A 22,335-nucleotide genomic window follows, 5' to 3' on the forward strand; every position below is an offset into this window, starting at 1 on the left:
CAGGGCGGCACGGCAGTGACTAAAACAGCAAGGAGCGGTCGCCAGGGGGTGTCCGGTCTCCAGGTGCCAGCGTATGGTGAGTATAAGTCCCCTCGTGTGCTGTGGGTCTCCCTGCGCGTGGGGGCGGTGGCAGTGTCCTGGAGGCGCCGACCGGAGTTCAGCTGGCCGGCCTCGGCGTCCCACGATGGCTGCAGCGCTGACAGGAAGCGCTGTAAGCTGTGGTGACGTCGGTAGGCGGAGCCGACGACGACTTCCGGGTCGCGGAGCTCCTGCGCATGCGCGGGGGCTCCAAGATGGCAGCGCCCACCGGGATTTCATGCTGCTCTCCCTCAGAACGCCGGAGGGTCCCCCACAGCTGCGGAAAGGCGGGGAAATCATTTTTGAACGCTGAGCAAGGTGTGCTGTGCGAAGGAGGGGCCTTTATAAGGAAGCTCCAGCGGCGTGTTCCTGGCTTCTGACTCCAGTTTACTGAAGATGGAGTCTGATCAGGATCAGCAGATTGTACTGCTGGAAGAAGCATCCCAGAAGCCTAAGGAGAAGGAACACGAAAAAAGGAGCGATGGTTCAGGCCGCAGAAGCTCCTCCAGACAGGGGTCTGGAGTGTCAGCCAAGAAGAATCCCCCTCGTACTTCGGTATCTCTCTGGGTGTGGGCAGCCACTGGTAAGTGATCTCCGAGAAAGTTCACTTAGTGACTAGTGTCCCCTCATATGTTTTATGCAGGGAAGGAAAAATGTCAGTAAGACGAAGCATAGGGAGTGTGCCATCTGCGGGGTTCCCTTGCCCGACTCACACCCTAAAAAACTATGTGACCCCTGTATCCAGCAGACGGTGAGGTCCTGGAAGGAGGGGAGGGGGTATGGCATGTAGTTCTTATACACTAGTCTGCCTTACATATCCCCTTAGGTAGCGGAAGAATCCTCTTCTATTGCGGCCAGTCTAAAGGAGATGGTTAAAATGGAGGTCAGACAGTCCATTAAGAACCTTTCACAGACAGGAGGCTCTAAGCAGAGAGCTCAGTTAACGTCTGATTCATCTGTGGATAAGGAAAGTGAAGAATCGGACGATTCAGCAGCATCATCCTCCTCCTCGGAAGAAGACGCTGCTCGGTTTTGCTTACCCTTGGAGAGAGTAGACAAATTAATAAAGGCAATCAGAGGCACAATGGGTATAGTAGAACCCAAGCCTCAACTCTCTAAAGAACAAATGATGTTCAGCGGCTTAGAACAGAGAAAGCGCAGAGTTTTTCCCCTGAATGAAAAGATACAGGAACTTATCAACAGGGAGTGGAGAAAACCAGAAAGGAAAGGCTCCTTACCACCTGCGCAAAAGCGTAGATACCCTTTTGATGACCCAGCAGTGGGTAACTGGGAAAAGGCCCCGAAACTGGATGCGGCAATTGCCAAGGTAGCAAAGCGTTCCTCTCTCCCGTTTGAAGATATGGGAATGCTTAAGGACCCCCTAGATAGGAAAGTGGATACCTTCCTAAAGGGGACCTGGGAAATAGCAGCCGGCTCCTTAAGACCTGCGGTGGCGTCAACCTGCACGGCAAGGTCGATGATGGTTTGGCTGGACCAGTTAGAGACCCAATTAAAACAGGGGGCCTCCAGAGACTCTATTCTAGCAGCATTGCCGGTAATCCAGGAGGGGGCAGCTTTTTTATCAGACGCTTCAATTGACTCTGTTAAGTTGGCAGCTAGAGCAGCAGGGCTTTCTAATGCTGCAAGGAGAGCCCTATGGTTGAAATGCTGGCCTGGGGATATGCAGGCAAAAGCAAAACTCTGCGCTATCCCTTGTAAAGGCGAGTATTTATTCGGGCCTACCCTGGATGAACTCCTGGAGAAGGCAGGAGACGATAAGAAAAAGTTTCCCAATATGTTTAATGCATACCGTCGTCCCTTCAACAAGAAAAGGTTCAATCGGGGAGGGAAACGCGCCTTCTCACCGGGCAGAGATCGATCCAGATGGGATGATAAGCGAAAATGAGGTACAGGTCTCATGTTTTGCCGTAACCCGACGGAAAACAAAAAACAAGATCAATGACTAGCAATCCCTGTGGGAGGGAGACTGTTGCATTTCTCGGCAGAATGGTCGGAAATCACAAACAGCGTTTGGATAAAAGACACTGTTTCCCATGGTCTCAAACTTGAATTTGTTCATACTCCGCGGGACAAGTTCAAGTTAACACCTTGGCGCTCATCTCCCACTGAACAAATTGCCTTGGAAGAGGAAGTGAGGACTCTTTGTTCTAAAAATGTCTTGGTGGAAGTACCATATTCTCAGGCAGGGAAAGGGTTTTACTCTCCCCCTTTTCCTAATCCAAAAACCAGATAACACTTACAGGACCATTATTAATCTTAAGGGTCTTAATAAGTTTTTGGTAAAGCATACTTTCAAAATGGAGTCCATCAATTCGACAATAAAAATGCTCTTTGAAAACTGTTTTATGGTAGTAGTGGATTTGAAAGATGCCTACTATCATGTACCCATTCATGCTAATTTCCAACAATACCTGAGAGTAGCACTGATAATGGAGGGAAGGATTCAACATTTTCAGTTCAGGGCACTCCCCTTCGGGATAACTTCTGCTCCTAGAGTGTTCACTAAAATAATCGCGGAAGTCATGGCGCATTTAAGGGAATCAAATGTCCTTATAATCCCCTACTTAGACGACTTCCTCATTTCGGGAACTCAGTAGATCACTGTATGTCACAATGGGTGATTACTAAAGCTAAACTAGAACATCTGGGTTGGATCATAAACTTCGAAAAATCTAAGTTACAGCCTCTAAATATGCAAAAATTCCTTGGGTTAATATTGAATTCAGTAACGCAGCAGTGCCTTCTCTCTATAGAAAAAATAGAGTTAATTCAAAGTTATGTGCTAAAAGCAATTAAAACACCCTCCATGACACTTAGGCAAGCAATGTCCCTACTAGGGTCACTCACATCTTGCATCCCAGCTGTTAAGTGGGCTCAGTTCCACACCAGATCCCTGCAAAAAGAAGTTTTATTCCATGACAGGGCCTTAAATGGCGTGTTAAATGGGAGATTAACGTTGGGGCCAATAACACTGAATTCCCTTAGGTGGTTAGACAAACAAAATTTATCAGCAGGGGTACCCTGGATAGTGAATGTCACCCAGGTGATAACCACAGATGCCAGCTCTTCGGGATGGGGAGCCTATATGAGGGACATGGTGGTCCAGGGACAATGGGAACCCTTCACAACATTTTCATCCAATCAAAGGGAATTGTTGGCAATTGAATTGGCTGTTAAAAAATTCCTCATATATCTGCAGGGCCAGCACGTCAGAATTCTGTCGGACAACAGAGTTGCAGTCGCCTACATAAACCGGCAAGGGGGAACACGTTCCGAGACTTTAATGCAGATCACGGATCGCTTGTTCCAGGTGGCAGAGCTCAATTTTCAATCTTTGACAGCTCTCCACATCAAAGGAAAGGAAAATATAACAGCAGATTTCCTAAGTCGAAACACGTTAAAACAAGGAGAGTGGTCTCTCAACGAAGGCATTTTCAACCGTATCATCCACAGATGGGGTCAACCAGTGGTGGATCTGTTCGCCACCAGAGGCAACAGAAAAGTTAAACTTTTTTGCTCTCTGAATCCCAGAGAGAATCCCCTGGCGGTGGATGCATTTCTAATAAAATGGGATTTTCCACTGGCTTATGCCTTCCCACCACTGAATCTGATACCTCTAGTGGTGAGAAAAATCAGGGAAGATCGAGCAAAAGTCATCCTTATTGCCCCCTTTTGGCCCAGAAGAACCTGGTTTGCCTGGCTCAGGACAATGTCTGTAGCAGATCCCTGGGTACTGCCGGAGATCCCGAATTTACTTTCTCAGGGACCAATCTCCCATCCACAAGTGGCAGCGCTCCATTTAACGGCGTGGAGTTTGAACGGTGACTGTTAGTAGATAAAGGCTTCTCTCCGAACTTGGTAGAAACGCTCCTAAAGAGTAGGAAACAAATAACTACAAAAATCTACTCTAGGACCTGGTGGAAGTTCTTGACCGTTTCAAAGATTAACATCCAAAAAGGGGTGCCGATACAACAAATCTTAGAGTTTCTGCAGAAGGGGTTTGAGCTAAAACTCTCTACTAGTACCCTTAGAGTACAGGTCTCAGCTCTGGGTGCCCTGTTTTCCTGTAATATAGCTAACAACTATTGGATAGCGAGGTTTATGAAGGCGGTCTGTAGAACTAGACCAGTGTATAAAGATAGATCGGTTCCGTGGGATTTAAATTTAGTTCTATCCTCACTAACAAAACCCCCCTTTGAACCTCTACACGAGGCCTCGATTAAAATGTTGACACTTAAAACAGCCTTCCTTATTGCCATAACCTCAGCTCGCAGGGTAGAGGATATCCAGGCACTTTCCAGGCTTCCCCCATATACAGAGTTCCTGTCTGACAGAGTAGTCCTTAGACCAGACCCAGCATATCTGCCGAAGGTAGCAACACGGTTTCATAGGTCGCAGGAAATAGTTTTACCATCTTTTGTTCCTAATCCATCTAATCCTAAAGAGCAGGAGCTTCATACGCTAGACGTTAGGAGATCTCTCCTACAGTATATTTCAGTCACCGATAGTTGGAAGAAGGATGAGGCACTGCTTCTTTCCTTCCAAGGTCCAAAGAAAGGATGTAGAGTGTCAAAATATTTACTGGCTAAATGGATTAGGGAAACTATCTCTCTGGCTTATACAGCGGGTGGGGGGCCAGCTCCGCAGAATCTAAAGGCACATTCCACCCGGGCCATGGCGTCATCCTGGGCAGAAAGATCTGGAGTGTCGGTGGAACAAATATGTAAGGCGGCCACTTGGTCATCCCCTTCCACGTTCTTTAAGCACTATCGGTTGGATTTGGGGTCCTCCTCTGATCTCACCTTCGGGTTAAGGGTGCTGCAGACTATAGTCCCTCCCTAAGGTAGCTTACATCTCTGTAAATCTCTCGTAGTGCTGTCATGGGAGTCCGAATAAAGCATTAAGCTACTTACGGGTAGCGGCATTTTTCGGAGGCCCATGACAGCACCCTTAGTTCCCGCTCTATTCACTTGGGGGTTGCACTTCCTGATATGTATATAGTGTGATATGTAGATCTCACGTATGGTGTCTAGTTATAAGTTAATAAAATATTTCTGTTTCAAAATGTATATAATGTATATTTGTATGCCACTGACCGCGGTAGTCCTCTCAAGGCTCTGAAATACAACTGATGCATGGGAGAGGTGCCGCCCTTTTGTTTCTGTAGGTTTCCTGTTCCTTAAGGGCGGATCCCCTCTCTCGTAGTGCTGTCATGGGCCTCCGAAAAATGCCGCTACCCGTAAGTAGCTTAATGCTTTTTCTGTTTAGGTATTAATGATGGCTTTCATTTAGCTATTCTGTATGTAAATCCCATTTCCTTTAGGCGGACTCTTACAGTTCGGTCACAGACGTTGATTCCAGTTTCCACCCATTCGTTTCTCAATTGTTTTGTTGTGCATTTCCTGTTTTGGAGACATATTGCTTTAAGTTTTCGGTCTTGACGCTTTGATGTCTTCCTTGGTCTACCAGTATGTTATATTAATAGCCTAGAGAGGGACCATGGTTATTGCCCCCCCCCCCCCCGGCTAAAAACATCTGCCCCCAGCCACCCCAGAAAAGGCACATCTGTAAAGATGCGCCTATTCTGGCACTTAGCCTCTCTCTTCCCACTCCCGAGTAGCGGTGGGATATGGGGTAATAAACGGTTAATGCCACCTTGCTATTGTAAGGTGACATTAAGCCTGGTTAATAATGGAGAGGTGTCAATAAGACACATATCCATTATTAATCCAATAGTAGTAAATGGTTAATAAAACACACACATTAGGAAAAAAGTATTTTATTGAACTAAATACACTGGGTGTTGTAATAGTTTATTATACTCTCAATCCAAATGACGACCCTCGTTCTGTAAAAAAGGAAAAATAAAAAAAACAACAATATCCCATACCTTTCCGGCGCTCAGTCATGTCCCACGCTATAAATCCATCTGAAGGGGTTAAATAATTTTACAAGCAGGAGCCTGCTAATGCAGCTACCCCTGCCTGTAAAAACTGGGGAATGAACGGGAAGCAGGGGAACGTAGCTACCTACACTTGCAGTGCTCCGCCCCCTGCTGGCATAACCTCATATGAACTTGAGCGTGAGAAAATATTCAGAAAAATTCCCACGCTCGAGTTCATATGAGGTTATGCCAGCAGGGGGCTCAGCACCGCAAGACTAGATGGCTACGTTCCCCTGCTTCCCATTCATTCCCCAGAAAATTGCGCGGGAGCCCACGCCAGTTGTTTCCGTGATTTAACCCCTTATTTTAACAGCTAGAGCCCCCAAATTTTGCACACACACTCTACTAACATTATTAGTGAGGAATATACAAAAAAAAGGGATATGAAATGGTTTACTGTATGTAATCCAGGTCTCATAGCCTGTCGGGTTTGATAAGAAGATAGCAAAAGCCGGCAATAAAATTACCGGCCTATTTTTTGCGCAATACGCTGACAAACGCAGCATGCTGCGATTTTCTACGCCCGTAAAATACGGCAGATAGGAGCTGCCCCATAGAGAATCATTGGCCGTGTGCAATGCGTAGTTTTTGCGCCTCTCATATGTCCGTAAAACTCTCTAGTGTGACGCCGGCCTAACAGAATGGTATTTAACCCCTTAACCCCCGGAGCTTCTTTTTTTTTCCATTTTTCGCTCCCCTCCTTCCAAGAGCCATAACTTTTTTTATTTTTCCTTCAAAATGGCCATGTGAGAGCTTATTTTTTGCGGGATGAGTTTTACTTTTGAACGATACCTTTGGTTTTACCATGTCGTGTAACAGAAAACTGTAAAAAAAAATCCAAGTATGACAAAATTGCAAAAAAGTGCAATCCCACACTTGTTTTTTGTTTGGCTATTTTGCTAGGTTCACAAAATGCTAAAACTGACCTGCCATTATGATTTTCCAGGTCATTACGAGTTCATAGACACCAAACATGTCTACGTTCTTTTTTTATCTAAGTGGTAAAAAAAAATTCCAATGTTCAAAAAAAAAAAAAAATTGCGCAATTTCCGAGACCCGTAGCGCCCTTTTTATTTTTTTGCGTGCCGAGCTGACGTTTTTATTTAATCATATCACTTTTGTGCAGACGCGATCTTTTGATCGCCCGTTATTGCATTTTAATGCAATGTAGTGGCGACCAAAAAAATGTAATTCTGGCATTTTGATTTTTCTCGCTACGCAGTTTAGCGATCAGGTTAATCCTTTTTTTTTAGTGATAGATCGGGCGATTCTGAATGCGGCGATACCAAATATGTTTATGTTTCACTGCCGGAGCCCACCTCAAAGCAGGGGATACTGCCAGCTGACGTACTATCCCGTCAGCTGGCAGAAAGGGGTTAACAGGGACAAATGCAAGATTCTACATCTGGACAAGAAAAACGAAAATGACATCTACAGAATGGGAGGAATAAAGCCAAGCAATTGCACCTGTGATTTAAAAGACTTGGGTATACTAATAGACCACGGACTGCACATGAGTCAACAGTGTGATGCAGCAGAAAAAAGGCATACACAGTTATAGGATGTACTAGATGGTGGCCCGATTCTAACGCATCGGGTATTCTAGAATATGTATGTATGTATATAGCAGCCACATAGTATATAGCACAGGCCACGTAGTTATAGGGATGTATTAAGAGAAGCATAGAGTCTAAATCACGTGAAGTAATTATCCCCCTCTACTCCTCCTTGGTCAGGCCTCATCTGGAATACTTAGTCCAGCTCTGGGCACCACATTTAAAAAAAAGACATTGAAAAACTGGAGCAAGTTCAGAGAAGAGCTACCTGGATGGTGAGCGAACTGCAAAGTATTTCCTACGAGAAATGGTTAAAAGATCTGGGAATGTTTAGCTTGCTAAAAAGAAGGCTAAGAGGAGACTTGCTGTCGCAGTGTAGAGGGATCATTCTTATTCTCATTTGCACATGGAAACATTAAAACCGATGGATTGAAACTGAAAGGGAGAAGATAGATTAGCTATTAGAAAAAAACTTTTTGACAGTGTGGGTGATCAATGAGTGGAACAGGCTGCCACGAGAGTTCTCCTTCAATGGAAATATTCAAATAGAGGCTGTACGGACATCTGATGCTTTAGTGAATCCTGCATTGAGCAGGGGGTTGGACACTATGACCCTTGAGGTTCCTTTCAACTCTAACATTCTATGATTTTAGATAGAGGAGTGAAAAGAATTATCAGAAGAGTTGTCTAAGGGTACTGTCACACAGTGAAATTTTCATCGCTACGACGGTACGATTCGTGACGTTCTAGCAATATCGTTAAGATATCGCTGTGTCTGACACGCTACTGCGATCAGACATCACGCTGAGAATCGTACGTCGTAGCACATCGTTTGGAACTTTCTTTCGTCGCTTGATCACCTGCTGACATCGCTGGATCGTTGTGTGTGACACCGATCCAGCGATGTGTTCGCTTGTAACCAGGGTAAACATCGGGTAACTAAGCGCAGGGCCGCGCTTAGTAACCCGATGTTTACCCTGGTTACCAGCGTAAACGTAAAAAAAACAAACAGTACATACTTACATTCTGGTGTCAGTCCTCCGGCGTCTCAGCTTCTCTGCACTGTGAGCGCCTGCCGGCCGGAAAGCGAGCACAGCGGTGACGTCACCGCTCTGCTTTCCGGCCGCTGTGCTTACACAGTGCAGAGAAGCAGAACGCCGGGGGACAGACACCGGAATGTAAGTATGTACTGTTTGTTTTTTTTACGTTTACGCTGGTAACCAGGGTAAACATCGGGTTACTAAGCGCGGCCCTGCGCTTAGTAACCCGATGTTTACCCTGGTTACCCGGGGACTTCGGCATCGCTCCAGCGCCGTGATTGCAAAGTGTGACCGCAGTCTACGACGCTGGAGCGATAATCATACGACGCTGCGACGTCACGGATCGTGCCGTCGTAGCGATGAAAATTGCACTGTGTGACGGTACCCTAAGAGCCAATGGCCACCTGTGGAGAGCTACTGAAAGACCTGGAATCAGCAAGTACAATTGTTTCATAGAAAATATAAGTAATGCAACTCGACCTCTATGGAGAGGAGGACTCTGGTCAGATTAGACAAAAATTTAATTATTTGGATGCCATAATACACATCATGTTTGGGGGGGCCAAAAGGGGCCAAAAAACACCATACCAGCAGTGAAGTGTGGGAGCATCATGGTTTGTGGCTGTTTTTTAGCATATGGCACTGGCAAACTTCATAGGATTGAAGGAAGGATGAATGGATAAATGTACTGAGGCCTTCTAGATAAAAGTTTGTCATCTACCAGGATGATGATGATGAAATGAGGGTGGACTGTGGAGATGGGTCAGCGGTGCTCTAGTCTGCTAGCCAAAACCGCATGGATCAAAGCACATGCCACTGAATGGCTGCTCTCTTTTCCTGTGGGCAGAACACTATTTAGAAAACAGCGTGACAATAATTTATTGAACCACCAACATACAGCATATAGAACGGTCCCAGCAAAATAACCAAAATGGTGCAAATAAGAGTCTTAAGGTACCTTCACACGAAACGACATTATAACGATATCGCTAGCAATCCGTGACGTTGCAGCGTCCTCGCTAGCGATATCGTTTCGTTTGACACGCAGCAGCGATCAGGATCCTGCTGTGATGTCGCTGGTCGCTGAATAAAGTCCAGAACTTTATTTGGTCGTCCGATCGCTGTGTATCGTTGTGTTTGAAAGCAAAAGCAACGATACCAGCGATATTTTACACTGGTAACCAGGGTAAACATCGGGTTACTAAGCGCAGGGCCGCGCTTAGTTACCCGATGTTTACCCTGGTTACTAGCGTAAAATGTAAAAAAAACAAACAGCACATACTCACATTGCGTCCCCTGCAGTCTGCTTCCTCCTCTGACTCAGCGCCGCAAAGTGAAAGTGAAAGCAGCACAGCGGTGACGTCACCGCTCTGCTCTCACTGTACGGCGCTCAGTCAGTCAGGAAGTGGACGCAGGGGGACGTGAATGTAAGTATGTGCTGTTTGTTTTTTTTAGATTTTACGCTGGTAACCAGGGTAAACATCGGGTTACTAAGCGCGGCCCTGCGCTTAGTTACCCGATGTTTACCCTGGTTACCAGGGGACCTCGGCATAGTTGATCGCTGGAGAGCGGTCTGTGTGACAGCTCTCCAGCGACCAAACAGCGACGCTGCAGCGATCGACATAGTTGTCGCTATCGCTGCAGCGTCGCTTCGTGTGAAGGTACCTTTACTCTTCAACTGACTCTCCTGGATTAAAGCTGCTTTCAGGACCAACTACTCCCACCAGTGGCACTTGACTTTTTAGCGGGCCCCACATAGAGGAGGCAACAACAATCTTAAGTTGACCGAGAGCAGTGAGGTATGTAGCCTGGTAACCTAATTATCCCAACCTGGAATATTCAAGATGTCTCTGGGGGTTCATTGATGGTCAATGAAGCAGATGTCTTCTTCCAGCTGGGCCAGTGGTCCTGTAAGGCCTCTTTCACACATCCGTTTTTTAGAATCAGTCACAATCCGTCAGACTTGAAAAGACGGATCCTGTGCTGATTGTAAAAAACTGATTCAGTGGATCAGTTTTTTTTTGATGGATCCGTTGAAGTAGCTGCAGCCGGAATTTAAAGAAACAGAATTCGAGAGAGAGAACATTTTCTCAGTCACTGGATTCTGTCTTCTGACACAGTGACGGATCCTGCGCCCATAGGCTTCCATTATAGTCAACGATGGACGGCGCAGGATTTGTCGCTGTCCGACTTTTCGACGTACAGAAAAAACGTTACTATGTCCGTTGCCTCGTCCGACGTACAACGACTTTACGACGGATCCGTCAAACAATGGACATCCATCACAATCCGTAGCTAATATAAGTCTATGGGAAAAAAACGGATCCAGCAGCAACATTTGCTGGATCCTTTTTTTCTAAAAACGACAGTTTGTGACTGACTCTAAAAAACAGATGTGTGAAAGAGGCCTAAGCTGACATCCTGTAGACTCACTTGCAACAGAGGCAAAGTATCCTTATGTAGTCCACAAATTCAAGCCAGCAACCAGAGGTCAAGAGAAAAATGTGATGAGGTTAACTCGCATTGTTTGATTATTTATAGTTTATCCTTCAATGTTTGCAAGTCAATAAACTGCATGGCCCTGTACAATGTGTAATCAACATATCAGCAAACATTATTGTTCAGTGACCCTGCATCCCTGCTTTGCAAAGATAATGGTACAGTGAACTGTAGGAGCTGATATGAGTTAAATAACATCCATTCACCCCATGTGCAAATATCAGTTCAACCTACAATACTTCAGACAACAGTTTATGATTTTGGGTGTACTGAATTTACGTCTGGCATAATTGAAAAGAAGTGCTGTGTTGTCACATGGACATTTCAGCAAGACAATGATCCCAAACAAACAACCAAGGAAACTCTCAATTGGTTTCAGAAGAAGAAAATAATCTGTTAGAATGGCAGAGCCGATCGCCGGACCTGAATCCTATAGAAAATACAGTGCCTTGTGAAAGTATTTGGCTCCCTGGAACGTTTCAACCTTTTCCCACATATCCTGCTTCAAAATGCTTCAGATACCAAATGTAAATTTTTGGTGAAGAATCAACAACAAGTGGAACACAATTGTGAAGTTGAACAAAATTTATTGGTTATTTTAAATTGTGTAAAATCAAAAACTGATAAGTGGGGCGTGCAATATTATTCGGCCCCTTTACTTTCAGTGCAGCAAACTCACTCCAGAAGTTCATTGTGGATCTCTGAATGATCCAATGTTGTCCTAAATGCCTGATGATGATAAATCTAATCCACCTGTGTGTAATCAAGTCTCCGTATAAATGAACCTGCTCTGTGATAGTCTCAGGGTTCTTGTTTGAAGCACAGAGAGCATCATGAAGACCAAGGAACGCAACAGGCAGGTCCATGATACTGTTGTGGAGAAGTTTAAAGCCGGATGTGGATACAGAATGATTTCCAAAACTTTAAACATGCCAAGGAGCACTGTGCAAGCGATCATATTGAAATGGAAGGAGTATTATACCACTGCAAATCTACCAAGATCCGTCCGTCCCTCTAAAATTTCGACTCAAACAAGGAGAAGACTGATCAAAGATGCAGCCAAGAGGCCCATGATCACTCTGGATGAACTGCAGAGATCTACAGCTGAGGTGGGACAGTCTGTCCATAGGACAACAATCAGTCGTACACTGCAAAAATCTGGCCTTTATGGAAGAGTGGCAAGAAGAAAGCCATTTCTCAAAGATATCCATAACAAGTGTTATTTAAAGTTTGCAACAAGCCACCTGGGAGACACACCAAACATGTGGAAGAAGGTGCTCTGGTCAGATGAAACCAAAATCGAACTTTTTGACAACAATGCCAAACGATATATTTGGCTTAAAGGCAATACAGCTCATCACCCTGAACACACCATCCCCACTGTCAAACGTGGTGGCAGCATCATGGTTTGGGCCTGCTTTTCTTCAGCACAGACAGGGAAAATCGTTAAAATTGATGGGAAGATGGATGGACCCAAATACAGGACCATTCTCGAAGAAAACCTGTTGGAGTCTGCAAAAGACCTGAGACTGGGATGGAGATTTGTCTTCCAACAAGACAATGAACCCAAATATAAAGAAAAATCTACAATGGAATGGTTCACAAATAAACGTAAGTCAAAGTCCAGACCTCAATCCAATCGAGAATCTGTGAAAAGAGCTGAAAACTGCTGTTCACAAACGATCTCCATCAAACCTCACTGAGCTTGAGCTGTTTGCCAAGGAAGAATGGGCAAGAATTTCAGTCTCTTGATGTACAAAACTGATAGAGACATACCCCAAGCGACTTGCAGCTGTAATCGCAGCAAAAGTTAGCGCAACAAAGTATTAAGTTAAAGGGGCCGAATAATATTGCACGCCCCAACTTTCAGTTTTTGAATTTCCACAAAAATGTAAAATAACCAATAATTTTCATTCTACTTCACAATTGTGTTCCACTTGTTGTTGATTCTTCACCAAAAATTTACATTTGGTATCTTTATGTTTGAATCATGATATGTGGGAAAAGGTTGAAAAGTTCCAGGGAGCCGAATATTTTCGCAAGGCACTGTATATGGAATGAACTGAAGCTCAGCATTCATAGAAGGAGCCATGGAAGCTTCAGGATGTGAATAGCGTTTGTGTGGAAGAGTGGGCAAAAATCACTTCTGAGCAATGCCTGCGACTAGTGTCTCCGTACAGGAGGCGTCTTGAAGCTTCATCACCAATAGTGAAGTATTAAAGGGAACCTGTCACCCCCAAAATCGAAGGTGAGCTAAGCCCACCGTCATCAGGGGCTTATCTACAGCATTCTGTAATACTGTAGATAAGCCCCCGATGTATCCTGAAAGATGAGAAAAAGAGGTTAGATTATACTCATCTGGGCGGTCGGTCTGATCCAATGGGGTCGCAGTCCGGTAAGTACTGCAGTGCGCAGGCGCCGGGCCTCTCTGACCTTTCCCGGCGCCTGCGCACTGATGTACTTTGCTCTGCCCTCAACAGGGAAGACAAAGTACACCTGCGCCAGATCCGCAGCTTGAAGTCAAGAAGAGGACGTCATCGTAAGAAGATGGGAGGCCCCGGACCGCGACGCCCATTGGACCGGACCGCAGCAGGACCTCCCCTGGGTGTGTATAATCTAACCTCTTTTTCTCATCTTTCAGGATACATTGGGGGCTGATCTACAGCATTACAGAATGCTGTAGATAAGCCCCTGATGACGGTGGGCTTAGCTCACCTTCGATTTTGGGGGTGTCAGGTTCCCTTTAAATTACAGTAAATGTGCTGAATGCTTTTTCCTGTGTCATTCCTCATTATTACACATAATTTATGAATATCTATGGTGATTTATTTGCCTGTGTGGATTAGATAGCTTGTTACCGACATCTGGAGAATTTCATGTCAATAGCACCTTTAGAAATGAATTTGCTTAGAAAATTGATGACGTTTTCAATACTTAATTAATCCGCTTTATATATTATAATAATGTATGCATGATATATATACTCTCATAGTGCCCATATAGTCTTCTCCACACCATCCTACTCTTTCTCTCGGTTATGTATGCTGTTCTGCTCTAGGATGCTCAGTACCACATATTGCTGGCACTTATGTTTTCCAGGACTGGGTTCACCATCTGAGCACATGGTTTTTGTTCAGGATGAAGCTGAAGATTCTGGGAATGACTTCCTGCCTAGTGACTGCACTGACAGCAGTTCGCCATGGTTTCTGCGGGTTCAGGAGTTGGCTCATGACAGTCTAATTGCTGCCACCCGGGCTCACCTGGCAAAACATGCAAAGTCCATCAGCAATGGTAAGCATTGCCCCAGAATGTGCCTGCCAGTATCTCAGCGTTCCCGTGCATTGTACACTGTGTGACTAGCTATTAGAACAGTTACTGTGGTTGCTGGGAGATAAATGAGATGCGTGTCACCAGTCTTGGGACTAATGGACAGCTGAGCAGTATCTGCCTGTGATGAAAAGTGAAGGAGCCACACCTCGCCACCCTGTCTGATGTCAAAATTACTTCAGTGGGATCATGTGGTAATGTCTCTCCACTTGTACCAGTGTGACGTTCCGCACCCCCTAGGGACACATAAGGTCAGCTGGGCACCTTTTCACATAGACACGGGCCAAGGAAGGTACGGGGAGTGAGAGAAGGTGGCCCACGCAGTCACTGACGTGGCACCACACTCGAGCACAGCCCCTGACAGGCTGAGAAGCCCCTTTCATCTAGTCCCAGTAGGACTGCCACCAGTTCCTCCTTCGATATATGCCGGTCCTTTAACGGGGTTATATCGAGCCACAAACCCACCCCAGTAGCATGTGAGATTAGGCTGAGAAACGGACATGTGGATCGAGATAAGAGTAGCCCAAGGTTTAAATTATATACAGTATGTAATCACTTTAATGGAACACTAGACATATACAAATATAGTGGTCAATAGGGGTAGGACGATAGGTATAAGCAGAACACATAGTCAATTACCAAGGAGATAAAAGGCCTGGCTTGCGGGGGAGGGGCTGCCTCACAGGAGGCATAAGGTTTCCTCTGTGTGTGTGTGACTTGTCCTCACATGATGTCCTACAGAGAAAAAGCAATAGGAAATGCTGCACACAAGCATGTAACCCTCTGGGTCACTCTCCTCCTGCCCTCTGGGGTGAACCTAAATCTCCTCCCTTGGAGGTTTGGAGATAAATCTCCCAAAGCCTATGAAAGATCATAACTCCTTTCTGGGCGGTCCTAGGGCAGTGGATCTGGTGCCATCGGATCCGACCAGGCCCCTGCTACTCATAGAGACTAAACACAATTTTGCTACCTAGCTGCTAGTGGCTGTTTTATAAATCTCCCTTCCCGTTCGTGTTAGAATGACTCGAGACCCAGGCAGCCGCTTGCCCTGGTCTGGGGATCTCTGAAATAGATACAATGTACAGCTAGGACATATGGTATTTCCATAAGTCGTTAATGAAATCCTAGCTGGCTGAACCAAGGACTCAGGCAGCATGGCTTGGTTCCACAAGTGATCTTCCTGTCGAAGGTTGCATACCAGCTAGCTAGCTGGTTGGGTGAATCCTTTGTCTGAGCTGGCCAGGTGTCATGTTACCACAGCATGCGCTGAAGGATTTTATTCATAATTCCATGCCCAATAGTATACAGATGATTGATATGGAATTATGTCTCCAATATTCTTCACACTGCCCCTTGAAGTTTTTGGTGTGAGAATGGAGAAGTTTTTCAGAACATTGTGTATTGTTTTCAGCCGATGTGTCCGTCAACAGCGCCTGTGAGACCGGAACTGCACACCCAGAAAAACTCCTCCGCTGCACCTTCCACAGCTGTGACCGATCCTTTGTGCGTCCAACACATCTGAGATATCACCTGAAAACTCACATGTAAGTGCCCGCCGGCAGCATGTAGATGGTGTAGGAGACTTCAGTGTCTTCTTGAGGTGGTGGTAAGGCATGACTCTGTAGTGTATTGTCCAGCGAGCAGGATTTACTTGTAGAATCGGGCTCCTAGTGCTGGTTAGATGGGCTCTGTAGCCGAATCTGACTGGTAGCGTTCCACAGCCTGCATGTCTTCAGCTGGGTGCAGAGTTGTTACTTTCTGATGTTTTCTCTTGCATCAGTGTAAAATCAAAGCGTTCTGAAAAGTGAAACATAACCATACAAGTGTCTTCCAGAAATGAACGTTCCTTCACGTGTCCTGCGGACGGTTGTGGGAAAAGCTTTTATGTTCTGCAGAGGTTGAAAGTTCACATGCGCACTCATAATGGAGAACGCCCCTTCCTTTGCCCTGAGCCTGCCTGCCAGAAGCAGTTTACTACAGCCGGAAATCTGAAGAACCATCTGCGAGTCCATACTGGTGAGTGCTGCCCTGTATGAACGCCCTGCTGTGCTTGACCGTGACTCATGACTCTGCTTCTGACAGGAGAGAAACCCTTTCTGTGTGAGGAGGAGGGATGTGGCAGAAGCTTTGCCGAATATTCCAGTCTTAGAAAACACCTGGTGGTTCATTCAGGTAATGATGTGACAGGGGGGCCTCCGGCAGGGTCCTTGTTCACGACTGACCCTTCATACTGTTTCTCAGGTGTGAGGTCACATCAGTGTCCCGTGTGCAGCAAAACCTTTTCTCAAAGCGGCAGCAGAAATGCTCACATTAAAAAGCATCACCCACCGCGGAGGGCAGGTGAGTGGCTTGTATCCTCAAGTGTTTTTCCAGCGCTGCTTACTTCCGCAATTGGAATTCAGTGGCTTTGATGGGGATGTTTCCAGATACCTGCCCGGTCATGCACACATCTTGGCAGGCATTGGTGATCAGTAAAACTGACCTGCCAATGCGAAATTGGGCATTAGGGAAGACACCCTTTTAACAACATGAATGGTGTCATAGTTTTTAGTTTTTCAAAGACTGACTTTTAGCATTGCACATTTTGACTATTAATACTTCATTTCATGTTTCTGAATTGGCCCGATCAGCACAGCGCCCTTATCTGGTCTGTATCAAGCTGTAGAAAAAGGCACACTGCTATTATAAAGGCACACAACAGTATCCATTTTTAGAAAAATTAGAGTACATACTGTGTGGCACCCTGAATATCATGCATGACTTTATTTCAGCAACCATACTGTGGCTTTCAGGAAGTCATACATGGTGACATTGACTGGTGGGACGTCTAGGTCTCGGTGTGTCTGATGTCTGGTTTTCTAGTGCTCGGTGTGTCTGATGTCCGGTTGTCTAGTTCTCGGTGTGTCTGATATCCAGTCATCTAGCGCTCCGTATGTGTCTGTTGTACGGTCGTCTAGTTCTCGGTGTCACTGATATCCGGTTGTCTTGTTCTTGATGTGACTGATGTCCTGTCACCTAGCGATCCATATGTGTGTGATGTCCAGAGATCTAGCGCTCGGTATGTGATGTACGGAGCGTTAGACGACAGGACTCTGTATGTGTGTGATGTCCAGTCTTCTGTCGTCTAGCTCTCGGTCTGTGTGATGTTCTGTCATCTACCGCTGCTTATGATGTCCGGTTGTCTAGCGCTCGTTGTGTGTGTATTGTGTAGACATCTAGAGCAGGGTGTATGTGATATCAGTATGTATAGTGTTCGGTGTGATGCTGATGAACATGTTTTTTTTTCTATCAGATGCTCCTGCGGAGGATCGGATATCACCTAAGGCTCCTAACACAGAATTGCTGGACAGCCTTCAGGTTGATCCCAACACTGACTCCCAGGATCATAAAAGCGAAGCTGCCCTGCTGTCTCCCTCCACGCCGTCATCACTGCTGCAGGACCTGCCAACCAGTGACAACTCGTCATTCATCCTCCTGAACCTGGCACGATCAGGTAGTGTCATGTCACCACTGGTTTCCTTCTCTTTATCTGTTCAGTGATTGTTTTTACAATGTTTTTCACTTTATCGTTTTTGAAGCATCAGATTAGCATTTTCATTATGTTCTACCATTAGCACAATAATGGGAGATTTCTGTTTTTGCAGTGGTGCTAAATATCTAAAAATTATGCTCAGCAAAGGGTTAATTAACCAATCAAAATTAGAAAAAGAGGGGGTACCCAAGATATAAATACAAAATAGCAAAAAAATGGGACCTAAAACATAACACTTAATAGAAATATTAAAGTGACGTGACACAACACATAAATACAAACATGTGCATTAACCAACAGTTAATCAGACAGTAAGCTGATTATAAGCCTAGAGACAAAGACGATAATGCAGGCACCCTATGTAAGAGGCTCTATGTAAACGCCGATGATGGCGGAGCACTTTATCATTAAGACCACTATTTGACTGCCCTGTCCCCTGATGATTCCCCTCTGGAATGAAACGCGTAGGGAGGTGGTCCCACACAGGAATGGTCTATGGAATCAAGTATTGATCTTTTGGATTTCTGTCTAACGTAATAGGAGGGTGCATCTTCCATGTGGTATCCTCATCATTTGGGGAGACCGTTTTATTTATGTACCCCTATTTATTTCTGTCAGCATATTTTACGTGATCATCAGTGGTAGATATTTTCCACGTGCTTGATATTAACTATGTTGGCATAATTTATTGAAAGTACCATTAATATCTTTATTGATTTATGCATTTGGTTTCACTGCTGTGCCTGAGTAAGGTTTATTGGTCTAATGACTGCTCTGGGAGTGTAGTGAACCAGTCTACCTGCATTATCGTCTTTGTCTCTAGGCTTATAATCAGCTTCCTGTCTGATTAACTGTTGGTTAATTCACATGTTTGTCTTTATATGTTGTCACGTCACTTTAATATTTCTATTAAATGTTATGTTTTAGGTCCCATTTTTTTGCTATTTTCTACTAAATATCTAACCCTAATTATGGTTTGATTGTGTTCTGTCCTATGGGACTACGTTGAGGGTTGGATTTTCCACTTACAGACCTCCTGCTATGAGATTGTAGTAATGTGGGACTTAGGCATGGTCTTGAGAAGCTCCTACTTGCCACCCTTCGAGCCTCCCCAAGAAGTTGATTATTAATCTCTGAAAGCCACAAACTTTACTTGAAGTGAAGGTTAAGTCCAGACCTGTGAGCAGCAGGCCCATGTGTCTTCTCTGCTGGGCAAGGGGTTGGAAGGTGTTCACCCACATTCACTACCAGAGTCCTTTTACTTGAAATTATCAGGTCTGGAGCATCTTCTGATTAGGATCATAATGTTCATATAGCTCCCACCGTTGGGAGCCACACTTTGGGGGCCCTTGTGCAGCTCTGAGTCTGATAGAACAGAGAGGTGGTTGTGCATAACCATCCTCTGCATCATTGGTTTGCTCTGCTGTAGATTCTAATTATTGCTCTGCTCCTTGTGCATTTTCTGTGTCCATATAACACTGAACTTTTATCAACCAGTCTCATGGTTCTCCCTTCATCCAATATTCCCTCATAGTGCCCACATAGTCTTCTCCGCACCGTCCTACTCTTTCTCTCGGTTATGCCTGCTGTTCTGTTCTAGGATGCTCAGTACCACATATTGCTGGCACTTATGTTTTCCAGGACTGGGTTCACCATCTGAGCACATGGTTTTTGTTCAGGATGAAGCTGAAGATTCTGGGAATGACTTTCTGCCTAGTGACTGCACAGACAGCAGTATGCCATGGTTTCTGCGGGTTCAGGAGTTGGCTCATGACAGTCTAATTGCTGCCACCCGGGCTCAGCTGGCAAAACATGCAAAGTCCATCAGCAATGGTAAGCATTGCCCCAGAATGTGCCTGCCGGTACCTCGGGGTTCCTGTGCATTGTAAACTGTTGATTAGCCCAGGGGATGTCCAGCTGTTAGAACAGGTGACTGTGTATCGAGATGGGGAATGATGCCGCTTGGTGGGAGATGAATGAGATGCGTGTATCACCACCAGTCTAGGGACAAATGGACGGCTGAGCAGTATCTGTTTCTTGAAGTTCTTGATGTGAGAATGGAGCAGTTTTTCAGAACATTGTGTATTGTTTTCAGCTGATGCGTCCATCAACAGCGCCTGTGAGACCAGAGCCGCACACCCGGAAAAACGCCTCCGCTGCACCTTCCATAGCTGTGACCGATCCTTTGTGCGTCCAACACACCTGAGATATCACCTGAAAACTCACATGTAAGTGCCCGCCGGCAGCATGTAGATGGTGCAGGGGACTTCAGTGTCTTCTCCAAGTGGTGGTATGGCATGTAGTGTATTGTCCAGCGAGCAGGATTTACTTGTAGAATCGGGCTCCTAGTGCTGGTTAGATGGACTCTGTAGCTGACTCTGACTGGTAACGTTCCACAGCCTGCATGTCGTCAGCTGGGGGCAGAGTTGTCACTTTCTGATGTTTTCTCTTGCATAAGTGTAAAATCAAAGCGTTCTGAAAAGTGAAACGTAACCATACAAGTGTCTTCCAGAAATGAACGTTCCTTCACGTGTCCTGCGGACGGTTGTGGGAAAAGCTTTTATGTTCTGCAGAGGTTGAAAGTTCACATGCGCACTCATAATGGAGAGCGCCCCTTCCTTTGCTCTGAGCCTGGCTGCCAGAAGCAGTTTACTACAGCCGGAAATCTGAAAAACCATCTGCGGGTCCATACTGGTGAGTGCTCCCCTGTGTGTACGTCCTGCTGTGGTTGTCTGTGACTCACGACTCTGCTTCTGGCAGGAGAGAAACCCTTTCTGTGTGAGGAGGAGGGATGTGGCAGAAGCTTTGCCGAATATTCTAGTCTTAGAAAACACCTGGTGGTTCATTCAGGTAATGATGTGGCAGGGGGGCCTCCGGCAGGGTCCTTGTTCACGACTGACCCTTCATACTGTTTCTCAGGTGTGAGGTCACATCAGTGTCCCGTGTGCAGCAAAACCTTTTCCCAAAGCGGCAGCAGAAATGCTCACATTAAAAAGCATCACCCACCACGGAGGGCAGGTGAGTGGCTTTTATCCTCTGTCCACTTCTGACATGCCTACCATTCTGTCAGCCGCAAAACACACTTTAAACTAAGCACTTCGCCAAGACGTTAACTTGGCCACTAGAGAAACCATACCTTTCATTTAGTAATTCACAGAGGTGAGTGCCGTCTGCAGTAAAATATGATGTGAAGTGCACGCGGTCAGTCAAAGCTGAGTGAGGTGGCAAGGCCTGTAAAGGTGGTGGGAGGAATGTGCGCCTCCCAGCTGGACCATGCCGAGAGTGCACCAAGTACCTAGTTGGCCTATAGGGTAGAGAATCCTATCTCCCTTTTTATATCACCCATGACAGCACCATGAGAGAGAGGGACCATCAAGGACAGGAAATCTACAAAACAAAAGGGCGGCACCTCTCCTCCCCATCAGTTTTTTTTTGTCGTAAATGGGATACCTACCCATACAGTGTCCGGTGACAGAACGAAGAAGGAAGATCCCCCTACTCAGGTCCTGCACAATCGCCTGGGATGGCATAGTCTGCTGAGCCGACTTGCAGGGCCTGGAAGTTCCACACCGGCTCTAGTGGGGGCTTGGCTGTAGTACGAGTGGAGGCAGCATGTCTGTATGCTAGCTGCATCGCCGTAGGATCTATGCATGCTCAAGGCACGCTCTAAGTACACGTTCTGGTATCAAGCGCGCTGGTGACTAATTGACCCAGAAGTACTGAAGCACTTCTGGGAGGAGCCGACCTTTGGGAACGAGTTAATGGTTGCGCATTTAAATGCAGTTTAAGACCGCCAGAAGAGCTGTGACTTAGGTACTACTCCCCAGTTCTGAAATGGAGCAGGAGTAGCAGGTGCATCTGCAAGTCCAACAACACTCAAAGTGAAAGCAGCAGCAGCAGCAACGTCCACACAACTGTAGGGGTTTGTACTGACAGATGCAGAGGGGTCCGTAGCTCCAGCCGGCAGAGCTGGCTAGGGCGATGCGGCTGGCAGACATACAGACAGCCTCCAGAGGAGATCATTCAGATGGGCCAAATCCACGTCCGAATTCGCTACCTTCATTATCATCTCTGTGGTAAGTGACCTTCGTGTAAGTTCGCTTGGTAACAGGTTGTTTTTTCTTATTGCTTTTTTGTTAGAAGAGGAGTAAGAAATGCATTGCAAAATCCAAGCATAAGGAATGTGCACGGTGTGGAGAGAAATTGTCCAGCTCATGGCAGAAAAAAACTGTCAGGTTTGCAATAGAAAAGACAAAGTGTGAAGAAACCCCTAATTTTGCCCTGGATCAGAAGTAAAGGATTCCATTAACTCCTTAGCCCTTCAAGAAAGTGACGAAA

At 45.8% G+C, this 22,335-nt stretch overlaps 1 protein-coding gene across 6 annotated transcripts in view; it reads left to right on the forward strand.

Annotated features, from left to right (window-relative positions):
- The window catches only part of ZNF410 (zinc finger protein 410), a 64,071-nt gene that overhangs the window by 12,989 nt on the left and 28,747 nt on the right, over positions 1-22,335 (forward strand). For 5 of the 6 annotated variants that reach the window (XM_077267389.1, XM_077267390.1, XM_077267393.1 and 2 more), the window contains 11 exons: positions 14,238-14,429; positions 15,877-16,009; positions 16,300-16,481; positions 16,548-16,637; positions 16,707-16,805; positions 17,758-17,958; positions 19,639-19,830; positions 20,093-20,225; positions 20,510-20,691; positions 20,758-20,847; positions 20,917-21,015. In XM_077267389.1, coding sequence (XP_077123504.1) covers positions 14,238-14,429; positions 15,877-16,009; positions 16,300-16,481; positions 16,548-16,637; positions 16,707-16,805; positions 17,758-17,958; positions 19,639-19,830; positions 20,093-20,225; positions 20,510-20,691; positions 20,758-20,847; positions 20,917-21,015 — 1,593 coding nt within the window. Of the gene's footprint in view, positions 1-14,237; positions 14,430-15,876; positions 16,010-16,299; positions 16,482-16,547; positions 16,638-16,706; positions 16,806-17,757; positions 17,959-19,638; positions 19,831-20,092; positions 20,226-20,509; positions 20,692-20,757; positions 20,848-20,916; positions 21,016-22,137; positions 22,281-22,335 lie in introns of those variants that run through there. The other variant, XM_077267391.1, reaches the window with a different exon arrangement.

The sequence above is a fragment of the Ranitomeya variabilis genome, chromosome 1 (assembly GCF_051348905.1).
Source record: "Ranitomeya variabilis isolate aRanVar5 chromosome 1, aRanVar5.hap1, whole genome shotgun sequence".
In the NCBI taxonomy this organism is placed as follows: Eukaryota; Metazoa; Chordata; class Amphibia; order Anura; family Dendrobatidae; genus Ranitomeya; species Ranitomeya variabilis.